At 35.9% G+C, this 17,194-nt stretch overlaps 1 protein-coding gene across 17 annotated transcripts in view; it reads right to left on the bottom strand.

Annotated features, from left to right (window-relative positions):
• Window positions 1-17,194, bottom strand: part of LOC136039538 (prominin-like protein) — a 150,731-nt gene that overhangs the window by 108,019 nt on the left and 25,518 nt on the right. For all 17 annotated transcript variants that reach the window (XM_065723349.1, XM_065723351.1, XM_065723347.1 and 14 more), the window contains exon 2: window positions 6,374-6,868. In XM_065723349.1, coding sequence (XP_065579421.1) covers window positions 6,374-6,868 — 495 coding nt within the window. The remainder of the gene's footprint in view (window positions 1-6,373; window positions 6,869-17,194) is intronic.

Raw genomic sequence — 17,194 nt, 5'->3', positions numbered from 1 at the left:
TGTCTGTCTGTCGGTCCCTGTTTTGCTACTTTAGGCACTTCCAGGTAATCTAGGACGATGAATTGGTAGGCGTATCAGGGACCGGACCAGATTGAATTAGAAATAGTCATTTTCCCGATTTGACCATCTGGGGGGGAGTGGGGGCCGATTACTTCGGAAAAAATAGAAAAATTGAAGTAATTTTAACTTACGAACTGTTGATCTGATCTTAATGAAATTTGATGTTTGGAAGGATATCATGTCTCAGAGCTGTTATTTTAAATTCCGACCGGATCTGGTTACATTGGGGGGATATGGGAGGGAGAAACCTAAAATGGTGGAAAACACTTAGAGTGGAAGGATCGGGATGAAACTTGGTGGGAAAGATAAGCACAAGTCCTAGATACATGATTGACATAACCGAAATGGATCCGCTCTCTTTGGGGTGGTTGGGGGGGGATAATTCTGAAAAATTAAAGAAATGAGGAATTTTTAACTTACGAACGGGTGATCGGATCTCAATGAAATTTGATATTTAGAAGGATATGGTGTCTCAGAGCTGTTATTTTAAATCCCGACCGGATCTGGTGATATTGGGGGGAGTTGGGAGGGGGAAACCTAAAATCTTGGAAAACACTTAGAGTGGAGGGATCGGGATGAAACTTGGTGGGAAAAATAAGCACAAGTCCTAGATACATGATTGACATAACAGGAACGGATCCGCTCTCTTTGGGGTAGTTGGGGGGGGGGGTAATTCTGAAAAATTAAAAAAATGAGGTATTTTTAACTTACGAACGGGTGATCGGATTTCAAAGAAATTTGATATTTAGAAGGTACTCGTAACTCAGATCTCTTATTTTAAATCTCAACCGGATCCAGCGTAACTGGGGGGGGGGCAGTTTGGGGGAACCGGAAATCTTAGAAAATACTTAAAGCGGTGAGATCAGGATGAAACTGGATGGGAAGAATAAAAACCTGCCTAAGATACATGACTGACATAACCAGACCGGATCTGCTCTCTTTTGGGTAGTTGGGGGCGGGGTTAATTCTGAAAAACTAAAAAATGAGGTATTTTTAACTTACGAACGGGTGATCGGATCTCAATGAAATTTGACATTTAGAAGGATATCGTGTCTCAAAGCTCTTGTTTTAAGTTCCGACTGGATCTGGTGACATTGGAGAGAGTTTGGGGTGGAGGAACCTAAAATGATTGAAAACGCTTAGATTGGAAGGATCGGGATGAAACTTGGTGGGAAAAATAAGAAGAAGTCTTACATACGTGATTTACATAATTGGAACAGATCCGCTCTATTGGGGGGGGGGGGGGTAATTCGGAAAAATTAGAAAAAATGACGTATTTTTAACTTACCAAGCAGTGATCGGATCTTAATGAAATTTCATATTTAGAAGGACCTCGTAACTCAGATGTCTTATTTTAAATCTCAACCGGATCCAGCGTAATCGGGGGGGGGGGCAGTTGGGGGTACCGGAAATCTTTGAAAATACTTAAAGCGGTGAGATCAGGATGAAACTGGATGGGAAGAATAAAAACCTGTCTAAGATACGTGACTGATATAACCGGACCGGATCTGATCTGTTTGGTGGAGTTGGGGGGGGGGGTAATTTTTAAAATTGAGGTATTTGTAACTTACGAAAGGGTGAACAGATCTTAATGAAATTTGACATTTAGAAAGATCTTGTGCTTTAAAGCTCTAATTTTAAATTCCGACCAGATCCTGTGACACTGGGGCGATTGGAGGGGGAAACCGGAATCCTTGGAAAACGTGAAAATTGGGTTATTTTTATCTTACGAATAGGTGATCGGATCTTAATGAAATATTATATTTAGAAGGAATTCATGTCTCAGAGCTCTTATTTCAAATCCCGACTAGATCTTTTGACATTGGGGGGAGTTGGAGGGGGAAATCTTGGAAAACACTTTGAGTGGAGGAATCGGGATGAAGCTTGGTGGATAGAATAAGCAAATGTCCTTGATACGTGATTGACGGAACCGTACTGGATTCGCTCTCTTTGGGGGAGTTGGGGGGAGGGGTTCAGTGATTTGGCGAGTTTGGTGCTTCTGGACGTGCTAGGACGATTAAAATTTGTAGGCGTGTCAGGGAGCTGCACAAATTGACTTGATAAAGTCGTTTTCCCAGATTCGACCATCTGGGGGGGGGCTAAAGGGAGAGGAAAAACTAGAAAAAATTAGGTATTTATAACATACGAGCGGGTGATCGGATCTTAATGAATTTTGATATTTAGAAGGACATCGTGACTCAGAGCTCTTATTTTAAATCCTGACCGGCATTAAGCCTCTTATTTTCCTTTTAAATCAATCTATTGGTTCATAGAATTTTGTTAGAGCTCATACCATATGATCTCTTGGCTCTTAGCTCTTCTTGACTCGTCACAAGTGCCATATGATCTCTTAGCTCTTGTTTTTATTAAATTCACTCTTTACTTTTCATGTCTAATCTATCTCATTAAACAAGCAATAAATGTTAATCAGTATCAACATTTATTATAGTATAATGTTATAATATTTAATTATAATATTAATATTAACATTTAAGTGATATGCAATATTAAACAAGCTTCATCTGTAACCGTTTTCCCAGAAAGGGTAGTAGTTTTTTTCTGGAAATCGACATATTTCCATTTTCAGGTGAAAAAAAAAGATCTACATAGGCCACGACTCTGTATTTATTTGCCCATCCCAACCCCCTTAATATGTTCATAAATCGTCTACTGACTGAAATTAGAGACTGGAGGTTGAAAGTCTTGGGCATAAGTAGGAGTCACAAACTACTTGTTTGTAGACAAATCAGTTGATTCCGAGTTTTTAGAGAAAAAAAATTCCCATTTTGATAGCTGTGACACGAGTCTCGGTTTCTTAATTGCTGCGCATTCCGGCACAAAAATTGGCGACCGAGACGCGGTATAAAATTACGGCACAATGATTTGTAGGCCTATACGAGGCAACCAAGATTAGCACAGTGAGTATAGTTTTTATTTTTTCGCTTTCTGATGTGAAAAACGATCTAGATGGGCCACGACCTGGAGAAAATTTATTTACCCATCCCAACCTTCTTGATATTTTCATGAGTCGTCTTCTGACTGAAATTAGAGATTGAAGGTTGAAAGTCTTTGGCATAAGTAGTAGGAGTCTCAAAACGATACTTGTTCGTAGACAAATCAGTTGATTTCGAGTTTTTAGAGAAAGAAAAATCCCATTTTGATAGTTGTGACAGTAGTCTCGGTTTCTTAATTGCTGCGCATTGCGGCACAAAAATTGGCAACCGAGAAGCGGTATAAAATTACGGCACAGTAATTTGTAGGCCTATACGAGGCAACCGAGATTAGCACAATGAGTATAGTTTTTATTTTTTCGCTTTCTGATGTGAAAAGCGATCTAGATGGGCCACGACCTGGAGAAAATTTATTTACCCATCCCAACCTTCTTGATATTTTCATAAGTCGTCTTCTGACTGAAATTAGAGACTGAAGGTTGAAAGTCTTTGGCATGAGTAGTAGGAGTCTCAAAACGATACTTGTTTGTAGACAAATCAGTTGATTCCCAGTTTTAAGAGAAAAAAACAATTCCCATTTTGATAGCTGTGACATGAGTCTCGGTTTCTTAATTACTGCGCATTGCGGCACAAAAATTGGCGACCGAGACGCGGTATAAAATTACGGCACAATAATTTGTAGGCCTATACGAGGCAACCGAGATTAGCACAATGAGTATAGTTTTTATTTTTTCGCTTTCTGATGTGAAAAACGATCTAGATGGGCCACGACCTGGAGAAAATGTATTTACCTATCCCAACCTTCTTGATATTTTCATGAGTCGTCTTCTGACTGAAATTAGAGACTGAAGGTTGAAAGTCTTTGGCATAAGTAGTAGGAGTCTCAAAACGATACTTGTTTATAGACAAATCAGTTGACTCCGAGTTTTTAGAAAAAAAAAATTCCCATTTTGATAGCTGTGACATGAGTCTCGGTTTCTTAATTGCTGCGCATTGCGGCACAAAAATCGGCGACCGAGACGCGGATAAAACTACGGCACAATAATTTGTAGGCCTATACGAGGCGACCGAGATTAGCACAATGATCATAGTTTTTATTTTTTCGCTTTCTGATGTGAAAAACGATCTAGATGGGCCACGACCTGGAGAAAATTTATTTACCCATCCCAACCTTCTTGATATTTTCATAAGTCGTCTTCTGACTGAAATTAGAGACTGAAGGTTGAAAGTCTTTGGCATGAGCAGTAGGAGTCTCAAAACGATACTTGTTTGTAGACAAATCAGTTGATTCCCAGTTTTAAGAGAAAAAACAATTCCCATTTTGATAGCTGTGACATGAGTCTCGGTTTCTTAATTACTGCGCATTGCGGCACAAAAATTGGCGACCGAGACGCGGTATAAAATTACGGCACAATAATTTGTAGGCCTATACGAGGCAACCGAGATTAGCACAATGAGTATAGTTTTTATTTTTTCGCTTTCTGATGTGAAAAACGATCTAGATGGGCCACGACCTGGAGAAAATGTATTTACCTATCCCAACCTTCTTGATATTTTCATGAGTCGTCTTCTGACTGAAATTAGAGACTGAAGGTTGAAAGTCTTTGGCATAAGTAGTAGGAGTCTCAAAACGATACTTGTTTATAGACAAATCAGTTGACTCCGAGTTTTTAGAAAAAAAAAATTCCCATTTTGATAGCTGTGACATGAGTCTCGGTTTCTTAATTGCTGCGCATTGCGGCACAAAAATCGGCGACCGAGACGCGGATAAAACTACGGCACAATAATTTGTAGGCCTATACGAGGCGACCGAGATTAGCACAATGATCATAGTTTTTATTTTTTCGCTTTCTGATGTGAAAAACGATCTAGATGGGCCACGACCTGGAGAAAATTTATTTACCCATCCCAACCTTCTTGATATTTTCATAAGTCGTCTTCTGACTGAAATTAGAGACTGAAGGTTGAAAGTCTTTGGCATGAGTAGTAGGAGTCTCAAAACGATACTTGTTTGTAGACAAATCAGTTGATTCCCAGTTTTAAGAGAAAAAACAATTCCCATTTTGATAGCTGTGACATGAGTCTCGGTTTCTTAATTACTGCGCATTGCGGCACAAAAATTGGCGACCGAGACGCGGTATAAAATTACGGCACAATAATTTGTAGGCCTATACGAGGCAACCGAGATTAGCACAATGAGTATAGTTTTTATTTTTTCGCTTTCTGATGTGAAAAACGATCTAGATGGGCCACGACCTGGAGAAAATTTATTTACCCATCCCAACCTTCTTGATATTTTCATGAGTCGTCTTCTGACTGAAATTAGAGACTGAAGGTTGAAAGTCTTTGGCATAAGTAGTAGGAGTCTCAAAACGATACTTGTTTGTGGACAAATCAGTTGATTCCGAGTTTTTAGAGAAAAAAAAATTCCCATTTTGATAGCTGTGACATGAGTCTCGGTTTCTTAATTGCCGCGCATTGCGGCACAAAAATTGGCGACCAAGACGCGGTATAAAATTACGGCACAATAATGTGTATACCAGGCGAGCGAAATTAGTGCGGTGATTATAGTTTTGTTTTATAAAACTGTTCGTAATAACATAATTTTTCGCTCTCCAGTGCGAAAAACAATCTAGATAGGTCGCAAATACAAGAAAATTCCTTAGGGCTTTAACTGATTTTGGAAAAGGATTTTTCACATGAGGGGTGTCACAAATACCCAGACCTTCAATACCTTAATGCAAGAGCACATTCATGATTTTTGTTCCAAGGGGAGGAGATTACAATAAAACTGTTTATGTGTTAATCTAATGGTTTTACTTTCTAGAACGGACAAAATAAAATTATAGTTGTTTCGCAAAAGAAATTCGAAAAACTGTCTTTTTTACCAAACGAAGCTCAACCCCCTTGGGATTTAATCTAAAATAGCTCACCTTCCGGGAGGGCATTTCCAGGCTGAATAAAATCCAAAAATGGCGTAAGTAATCGGCATAAGTAGTAGGAGTCTCAAAACGCTACTTGTTTGTAGACAAATCAGTTGATTCCGAGTTTTTAGAGAGAGATAAAAATCTCATTTTGATAGCTGTGACATGACTCCACTGGACTCCCCTGTGTCCAAGGGGAGGAGATTACAATAAACGCTCTTTATGTGCATTTTTGTTATGTTTTTACGAGGCGGATAAAATAACAGGAAGGTGGTTCAAGTCCCATAGCCCCCCGCCATTGATACGGACTTAACCTAATAGTTTTACTTTCTAGAACGGGCAAAATAAAATTATAGTTGTTTTGCGAAAGAAATTCAAAAAACTGTTTTTTACCAAACGAAGCTCAACCCCCTTGGGATTTAATATAAAATAGCTGACCTTCCGGGAGGGCGTTTCCAGGCTGAATAAAATCCAAAAATGCGTTCACCATCAAATAAACTTCTTTCATTCCTCTCTGATTAATCTTATAATCACTTTTATAAGGTAGTCCTTGCTTCAAAGATGAAAAATTTACTGGATGATATGGTAGAACATTTTTTGTTGAAACACCAGCTCTAACTTTCAAATTTTCTAACTTATGATTCGATAGATTTTCACTACTATCGATTCTTACTGCAGTCAAATCACTTTGTTTTAATTTAGGCACACTATTTGATTTACTGATGGCATTCACTGGGAATGATGTATCAAGTGTTCTTCTCGAAAAATCATTTGGTGATATGTGTCCAAATGCCTGGTCAGGAAATATAGGGACCCAATCCCCAACACCAACATTCTGACTAATCACATAATTTACAAAAATAAATAAGGAATTGACAAACATGGAAATGACGGCCATTTTTGCTTGATTTACCACTGCCTCGGTCCAGAAACCTGAAAATAGAACTTATTATAATATTTTTTGTAAATTTTTTTTCGTTAGTTCAATCCTTAAATCAAGAGGGTTGTTTCCAAGAGCTTTTATCCCTATAAATATTGCAGGATATAAATCATAATAAACCCTCAACAGAGAGCACGGCTCGTAAAGTCACAATTATAATAATAGCAAAAAATAACTTAGTCAAAAAAGACGAAAACATAAAAACAAAAAAAAAAGAAATATAATTTATTTTGATAAATAATACATCATTTATATTTTGATTTTTTATGTTTTATATTTTAATGCATATTTATTTTAATAAATTAAATACAAATTAAATATTTTTTACAATTAATTAAATTAAGTTTTATTGATTTTAATAAATACGTAACTATTTATGTTTCAACGAATAAAACAAGGATATAGAAAGATAATATGTTTTTCAAGTCCATCATCATTGATTAATAAACAACCTTAATATTTCCTTCTTTAACTTAAACTGGGATTACCAGGACAAATCAATTATTATTTAACTTAGCCTGCATTTGTTTGAGATTAATAGTATTGGATACCTAAACCTCTGAAGCTAGACTTTTCACAGCTAAAAAAAGGAAGTCAGTATGTTCTGGAATGCCTAAGAGCCGGAGAAGGCGGTAGAATCAAAGACAATTTTTCGTAAAAATAATTCCTAGGATTTTGTATTTAAAAATGCTACATCGAAATATTAACTTCTCTTACACGTTTTAAATCTAATCAATTAAGAAAAAAAATATTGTTTCCGTTCCTGATGCATTTTTTGACGGTTACCATAAAAAATTTCTGTACCCTCACTGCTTTATTTTGAAGTAGCTGAAGTGGTTTTACATGCATCCAAAATATATACGAAAAAAATACCAAAAGTATCAAAAACTTTAATGTCTCATCAAGCTTTTGTTATTATTTGTTAGACATTAGTCTTGGCTGATTTTACCCGCATGGGCCAACATCGTACAGACCGTAGAATATACGATATTTATATATTTATCCGTACAGACCAATATCAATATTTTGACTAATTTTAGTATTTAAAGAAATAAATAAGAACATGCCAAGCATAGAAATAACGGCCACTTTCATTCCATATGTTATCTCACCATATACCTGATACTACTACGGACAACTCACTTCAGGATCAAGTCACTTGACGCCAACACAGCTAAGTACGGTCCTCCTTCATCCTAACCTATGTATAGCCTTCCTATTTACACCCCCCCCGGAAGTTCCAATTTCCCTTAAATCCTTCCTTGCGACCTCCTCTTACCCAATTCTCGACGGACCAGCTTTTCGTTTCCTTGTTTCAAGAATTTCAATCAATAAAACAAGGGTGTTGATACGAAGAGCGTTTTTTAACAACATACTCTTTCAAAAACATATTGATGCTAAATACTGTGCATTTGTGCATAATGTGTATCGGTACCAAAGAGTAAAAAAAAAAAAGAATTAAAAAAGAGTAAAAAAAAGTAATATATAATTCCAAAGACAGTTGCCTGGAAAGTTTAGAATAATTATATAATATTATATAATAAGTTTAGAATTATATATATATATATATATATATATATATATATATATATATATATATATATATATATATATATATATACGATGCATTTCGAAAATTCTCTATATTTCTCACACGAGAAATATAGAGAATTTGAATTTGTTAATTTGCAGCTTCCAATTCGTCATCCTCTGCATTCAATTAAATTTACACCCTTAAAAAATTTAAAGTGCCCTCAAAAAATTTATACCAGACAAAAAAATTGTACGGTAAGGCTTAAAATTCACGAGGACCTATATATACCCAAAAGAGTAACATTCGGGTAAAATATACAGAAAAAACGATCACGAATGGTTTTTTAAGGCTCAACGAAACTGAAAAAAAACATACATGTAACATACTAAAAAAAAAAAAAAAAAACAGAAGACATAATAGTAAATGAGTCATTTACTAGTATCCTTCGAGGGAAGTTCAGAATTTGTTGCCAACCGTGGGTATTGATGAGTGACTCCCCTCTGGTTGTTAGGTAGTCCTTTAAATTTTGGATTTTATTTATCTTTTAATGTTGGTTTTAATTGGTTTTTACTTGCTTGTTTTTTCAAATTGACTCTCCGTGTTTTTTGGCCTTCGTTGTCTTTTTTGGGTGATTTCCCTAAATTTTTAAGAGCCTTTGTGGGGTCAAAAGTTTTATAATTTTTCTTTATTTTCTCTTAATAATAAATAAATTAAAAAACAGAAATGTTCTCTTAATATCTCGAATATTAATATCTCGAATATTCTCCTTTATCTCGAAATATCTGCTTTTTTCGGTATGCCTTAAAAACCCTATTTTTGATTATTTTTCTTTATACCAAGGAAGGCCATATGTGTTTACGGCTGTGATTAAGTGAACTGATGGAACTCGAAAATCCCATGTTAAAATCAAAAATTTATATTTAAAAAGTACTCAAGTATTCATTGGCGGAAGATACCGCTTTTAATACCAGGCCGTAGCTTCTTGAAGATTCTACAAAATGTTTGCTAGGATTTTGCTTTATTTCCTCTAATTACTTAGAAATCTTAGAAAATGTCTCGCTCTTTTTCACAAGTGTACTCTATGAAGGATATTGCTTTTAGAACAAAATCGGTACTATCATGAGCAGAAGACAATAACCTGAAAGACGATTGCAACCATTTTTCGTATTTTCTGTATTTTCCTGTTTTCAAACAGTCCCATAGAATATTTTCAGCTACCTAAAAAGTTTTACAAGTTTTTTTGCCAGAAAATATCGTTTCAAATCGTCGATAACACCCCTAGAGACCAGATTTACAAACTGGTATAATTAACCTGCTATTTCCGCCAATGAATAAGTGCTATTTTAAGGGCTTTTGACAATCGACGGTCTCTAGAGAATTGAGAGACAGAAGGCTACCACAACTTTGATTTTGAACCTCGATGTTTTCAACTTTACTTAATCACGGCCTTAAAGAAATAAATTTCGGATAAACTCACCAGTTTGTCTGATTTACTAGTCAATAATAAATATATGCTATGAGTTCTTAAAGCTGATGCATGAAAACTCAATTCATATGTGTTTTAACTTAAAACATGTTCCATGATCGAGGGAATTAGACTAGCATTGATTTGAGACATTCTAGAATCTTATAAGAAACAAGTCACAAAATAGGTTTACAACACCAAGTTAGGAAATCTTCACAATCTGTAACATGCGCTAGCAGCCTTATAATGCCAAGGACATGAAAATTGAAGCAATGTATACTCCCCACGCATATCCTAGGTTTATTTATCAATGAAAACCCACGATTTTCTAATATTTTCTTTTGATTGTTTCAAAATTGTTAAGTTTTTAGATCCAGGGTGGCATTATTTTCAGTGGCGCCACATGAAAAAATTGTCAGTGGTGGGACATGACTTATGAAAAAAAAGTCAAACTAATCAGTTGAATTTGAAAACTCTTTTGCCCATAAATACAAACTTTGGTGATCTGCTGAATACCAAAGCCAACTACATCGTCAAAAAAACTTACACTTTATTAAGCATTTGGTGCCAGGTTTTTGGCTTATTTTTGCTGCCCCCCCCCCTCTTTCCTTTCTTTTTTTTTATTTGACACAGGTTATTACAAAAAAACTAAAAAAAAACACAACTGCATATAGAGGTCTTTTTCGTTCAAAATTCACGGTTACACGGTTATACAAGTTTCTTTTGAAGGAATTCGAATATTCAGATTTCGTTTCCACTGACCTCGGCACTTCAATATTGCAAATTGTTACTACCCCTGTATCCTAGGCCGTTTCCAGGGATGTAGGGGGTTTCAGCCCCCCCCCCCCCCGAACAAAATCCTGGATATGGCCTTGTCAGGAATCGGATATTTATTTCGACTGACTAATATTCGTTAATTGAGATCCAATAATTTATTGCCCGTTATTACTATCTGGATAATATTCCCAACTGAAACATTTAGAGGCAAAATCGACTCAGTCCCGAACAAACAACAAAGGCACGTTCAAAAATAATATATTAAGGTTATGTTGTTCGCAGGGAGGGGCATCCAGACCTGAGTTACCCAAGAACTTTCGTATGTGCCCCTTCCCGAAAAGAAATTTATGCATGAATTAATTCGTATGTAGACAGGAGCACTTTTAGGTTACAAAATCTGGGGTGAGGGAGCACACCAGAGTAAGTGTAAAGATACACGATAAAGATAATCTAAAGTCAGATGTAAGAAAACTAAGGGAGGAGGGGCAGCTGACCTCTCTGCCCACGTACAGAACCATCATCACAACAGCCCATAGTAAAAAAAAATGTTATACGTTAAAAAACGCGTTTAAAAAATATACCTAGTAAAAAAAATCTGATTCAAGAATGGTAACTATTATTTCGGTTGGTCTTAAAAGTGCAAGTTTACGAAAAGAAATGTATGGTGATAAAAAAAACAAAAGACCTTAACTCCTCGAAAACGGCGTCAGATCGAAATGAAAAATGTACCATTTGAATTAAAATAGTCAAAAGCCTTGCACAGGAAAATTACGGCCACCCACCCTGTAAAACAAAGAAAATCAATTTTTTTCATGGGTAGTAATAATCTGTTCCCCGTTTTTTTGTTGTTATTTTTTTCACTCTTTTTTTTTGGGGGGGGGGGGCTAGCGGTTTACCAGAACATCATGGAGAGATGTTTAATAGCTCATTCAAAAGCTTTTTCTCGTATCTAAGTGTTTTTTTTAATTCCATCATCTGCAAGTGCCATATGACACTAAAAATTACACTTTTGTGACAATTCTCAAGGAGTGGAGCTAGCGGGCTACTAACACGTAGATAGATGTTTTATAGCTCATATAAAAGCTATTTCTCATATCTATATTTTCCTCATAAATTCCACCATCTGCAAGGGCCAAATACCACTAAAGATGACACTATTGGTCCCATGTCTCAGGTGGAAAAGCTAAGACTAGTGGGCTACTAGAATTTCTAGGAGATTTTCAATGGCTCACTTGAAAGCTATTGCTCATATCCATGTGTTTTTTATTAGTTCTACCATCCGCAAGTGCCATATAGCACTAAAAACGGCACTTTTGGTGCTTAATTGGAAAAGCTTGGAATTATAAAACGATACTATTATCAAAGTTAGGGTCAAAACCCTTAACTGGAGATTTACAAGAACCCCTCCCTCATATTCCCCCTCCCAGTCCCCTTAGTAAGTCTCATTAGTCCGTTGGGAGAATTCATTAAGAATTCTTAAACACAGTCAGCCGACGTTGAGACTTGCAAAATGATTTTTATAACATCGAATGTTCTTAAGAGGAAAAATTTCATAGAACAACAGATAATTCAATCTCGAAATTTCAAATGACTATTCCTTCACGGGCCTCCTCCCCTTCTCCCGTTCACAAAATTTCAGCTTCTCCAAATGTAGTTTAGTGCTCTCACTCTTTATAATAAAATCTTTAATGAGCTCTATCTTTCATAATAGCCAATTACAAATTTATTCCCTGAATAAGGTTCAATAATTATTCTTTTGATGATGACATTACCCTCCATTGTCCCTGGGAAAAGGGCTGTAAGTTACACAGATACTTATGTATTTTACCACCAACACTCAAGAAGTGAAGATATGTTAATCGTAATGAAATATATCTACGTATGATGAAAATATAATACTTAAGAAACAAATTTGGGCAATATATTTGTACATTAGAGGGGGTGGGGTAAAGTATAGTGGGTCTGCATGCAAAATGTATTAGGTACAAATATTCTGAATATTATGAAGTCATAATTATTTTCTAACTTCAAGCTGTCCAAATACTTTACCCCCACACGCCTCTTATGTGCAAATATATAGGCTAGCCCGAACTATATGTTTCCCATCTATTCTATCACATGTTGTTCTGTTCTCTTACGCTAAGCTGAAAGAAAACAACGAAACTTTCTCTCAGTTTACGCTAAGCTGAAAGAAAAGATACCGGTTTCACAGTGCGTCAATGGGTGAAGAACTTGAGAGTTGGCGGTATAATACAGAAGTACCATTACGCAATTATGATCCTATAAACCAATAAATGGTAAATTAATTTATCAGCCGCCGTAGTTCAGTTCCAAGCGCGTTACAACTTGAATCAGAATGTCAATGGTTCAAATCCTAATCGGGCATTTTTTTTTTTCAATTATGGTTTTGATCCTTAAATATGATTATTTTTCTGCTAATTCACTATTTTTGCGAATTTTGAAATTTTCCATGCACTATTTTTGGAACAAAATACGCCTCGGAACCCAACTCTTGCCACTTAGGAGTTGGAGAAGTGTAGGCCAAAGTTGTATCTTCAAAGAAGGATTATTTATTATTATATTTATTAATATTATTTACTTTTTATTCTATTTGATAGACATAATAAAACAATTTGTAACGTGTATAGAGAAATCATTGCACTAAACACCTATTTGCAGTTTTTTCTGTGATAATTTTCTAGTTGTCAGGTTACATTCCATTTTTCTTTTCTTTTTTTTGGTTTATTGCTATTCCACGCCTGTATGTCTAAAATATTTTGGTGTTTATCAGGGAGGAGATGTTTAGTAAAATAAGTTGGACATACCAACATTTTCCTTAGACTTTGAGAACCTCAAAAATCTCTTTAGAAAATAGTTGCTCTTTCCTGACTGTCGAGGTAGACCACCTTCAAAAATCGTGTACACTATTTTGTAGCATAGATTTATCGGCATTGTTTAACAAACTATCATAAATTAAATAAAAAAAAATTTCAACCGAAAGTAAGGAGCGAAATTAAAACTTAAAATGAACAGCAATTATTCCGTATAGAGGGTGACTCCCGCCCGAAAAAATATATAAGATCACTGTATTATTACTTCTACATTAAATTTAAATTAAAAATGGGCAAAGATTAATTTAAACAAGACTTAAGAGCTATATGGCACTAGCTACGGGGTCGGAAGAGCCAAGAGCTTATATGGTATGAGCTCTAGCAAAATTCCAAGAATCAATAGATTGATTTAAAACGAAAATCAGAGGCTTAATGCCGGTTGGGATTTAAAATAAGAGCTCTGAGCCACGAAGTCCTTCTAAATATCAAAACTCATTAAGATCCGATCGCCCACTCGTAAGTTAAAAATACCTCAATTTTTCAAATTTTTCCTCTCCCTTCAGCCCCTCCCAGATGGCCGAATCGGGGAAAACCACTTTATCAAGTCAATTTGTACAGCTCCCTGACACGCCTACCAATTTTCATCGTCCTAGCAGGTCCAGAAGCACCAAACTCGCAAAAGCACTGAGCCCCACCCCCGAAATCCCCCAAAGAGAGCGGATCCAGTCCGGTTACGTCAATCACGTATCTACGACATTTGCTTATTCTACCCACCAAGTTTCATCCCGATCTCTCCACTCAATGCGTTTTCCAAGATTTCCGGTTTCCCCCTCCAAATCCCCCAATGTAAACAAATCCGGTCGAGATTTAAAATAAGAGCTCTGAGACATGAGTTCCTTCTAAATATCAAATTTCTTTAAGATTCGGTCACCCGTTCTTAAGTTAAAAATACATCGATTTTTCTTATTTTTCCAAATTAACAACCCCCAGCTCCCCCAAAGAGAACGGATCCGTTTCAATTATGTCAATCGCGTATCTATAGCCTGTGCTTATTCTTCCCATCAAGTTTCATCCCGATCTCTCCACTCTAGGCATTTTCCAAGATTTCCGGTTTCCAAGATTTCTGTTTCCTCCTCCCAATCCCCCCAATGTCACCAGATCTGGTCGGGATTTAAAATGAGAGTTCTAAAGCACAATATCCTTTTAAATATCAAATTTCATTAAGATCTGATCACCTGTTCGTAAGTTCCAAATACCTCATGTTTTCTAATTTTTTCCCAATTGCCCCCCCCCAACTCCACCAAAGGGAGCGAATCCAGTCCGGTTCTGTCAGTCACGTATCTTGGACTTGTACTTAATCTTCCCACCAATTTTCATCCTGATCTCTCCGCTTCAAGCGTTTTTCAAGATTCCCCCCCCCCTCTAATGATACTGGATCCGGTCGGGATTTAAAATAAGATATTTGAGTTACGAGTTCGTTTTAAATATGAAATTTCATGATCAAATCACTCCTTCGCAAGTTAAAAATACCTCATTTTTTTCTAATTTTTCAGAATTAACCCTCCCCCCAACTCTCCCAAAGAGAGTGAATCCATTCCGGTTTGGTCAATTACGTATTTAGGACGTGTGCTTATTTTTCCCACCAAGTTTCATCCCGGTCCCTCTACTCTAAGCGTTTTCCAAGATTTTAGGTTCCCCCTCCAACTCCCCCCATTGTCACCAGATCCGGTCGGAATTTAAAATAAGATCTCTGAGACACAATATCCTTCTAAATATCAAATTTCATTAAGATCTGATCACCTGTTCGAAACTTAAAAATGCCTCATTTTTTCTAATTTTTCCGAAATAACCATTTTCCGAAATAACTTGATATTTACGAAGTGCCATAAAAAACGGGAATTCGATTTTTAAACAGATAAAACACATTGCTGTACAATCTACATGTCGTCGAAAAGGCAGTAACAATGCCAATAAAGTGGTTTTTCAAGCGTAGTATTCTTAGCTATTGACAAGATGCAGCACATTAAAAAATGGACACGGAACTAGATGAAATTCAATTAAGCATTACTGTACAGTCGATACGAAATCGAAGAATACATAACACAATAACAATTTCATTGTTTCATTGTGGTCGGGATTTAAAGTAAGAGCTCTGAGGCACAATATCTTTCCAAACATCGAATTTCATTAAGATCCGATCATTCCTTCGTAAGTTAAAAATACCTCATTTTTTCTAATTTTTCAGAATTAACCCCCCCCCCCAACTCCCCCAAAGAGAGCGGATCCCTTCCAGTTATGTCAATCACGTGTATAGGACTTGTGCTTATTTTTTCCACCAAGTTTCATCCCGATCCCTCCACTCTAAGCGTTTTCCTAGATTTTAGGTCCCCCCCCAACTCCCCCCAATGTCACCAGATCCGGTCGGGATTTAAAATAAGAGCTATGAGACAGGATATCCTTCCAAACATCAAATTTCATTAATATCCGATCACCTATTCATAAGTTTAAAATACTCATTTTTCCGATTTAACCATCCCCCCAATCGCCCCCCCCCCCAAAATTATCGAATCGGGGAAACGACAATTTTCAATTTAATTTGGTTTGGTTCCTGATACGCCCGCCAAATTTCATCTTCCTAGCTTACCTGGAAGTGCCTAAACTAGCAAAACCGGGATAGACAGACCGACAGAATTTGCGATCGCTATATGTCACATGATAGATACGAAGTGTCATAAAATCGAAGTTTTTTTAGGGAAGTAAAGAGCAAATTTGAAACTTAAAAAGAACAAAAATAATTGCTTCACAGTCTATCTAACATTTATCAATAAAACTAGTACAAATTAACCAACTAATTATATTTTCCTATCTTTATAGGATTATTGAAAACTAGCGCTTCCCTGAAAACATAAAACAATACAGGAGCTTAGGTACAGTAAAAGCAAACCGATAAAGGATACTTTATATAGTAGGACTATATAAATAAGGTAGCATGACATAATAAAACTATCCGTAATGTATAGAGAGGAATCAATGTATATAACATATATAGTAAAAATATCTTTAGAAAATAGTTACTCTTTCCTGACAGTCGAGGTAGACCACCTTCAAAAATCGTGTACACCATTTTGTAGCATAGATTTATTGGCATTGTTTGACAAACGATCACAAATTTAAAAAAAAAATCAACCGAAAGCAGGGAGCGAAATTTAAATTTCATAAGTAAATAGTATATAAATAAGTATAAAAAAAATTGTAGTAAATAAATAAATTTAGTATTGTTGCTTCATTTCTCTTTTCGTTTAATTTGGTAGCATTTTCTGCACAAAGGTTGAGTCCAATGATTGGTTCTCGTTTAAATTATGAAAAGGATATGTCATGATTAGTTTGTAGACAAGTTCGATGCGAAATCATCTTGATAGTATTATGACTATAGACTAGCTTTAAAATTTCATCACAACTTGAAATCCTCTATTGTATAGAGAGAAATTACCAGATTTAAAGAGTTCATTTTATGGCTTATTTGATTTTCTTTCTCAGCAATACTAAAATGTATTTCTTACAATTTACGATTGTTTATTACTCACTATTGGTATCATAGTTGGTAAGACCAAAATGTTACCTGATAAATCAATCCAATATTTCTGTATGCTGTTCAATGACTTTGCGGTTATTAAGCTAGAATTCGTTTTAACACAGAATTTATTTTTATCCT

Source organism: Artemia franciscana, chromosome 19 (assembly GCF_032884065.1).
Source record: "Artemia franciscana chromosome 19, ASM3288406v1, whole genome shotgun sequence".
Classification (NCBI taxonomy): Eukaryota; Metazoa; Arthropoda; class Branchiopoda; order Anostraca; family Artemiidae; genus Artemia; species Artemia franciscana.
The sequence above is the reverse complement of the archived record's forward strand: the minus strand, read 5'-3'. Positions and strand labels throughout refer to the sequence as shown.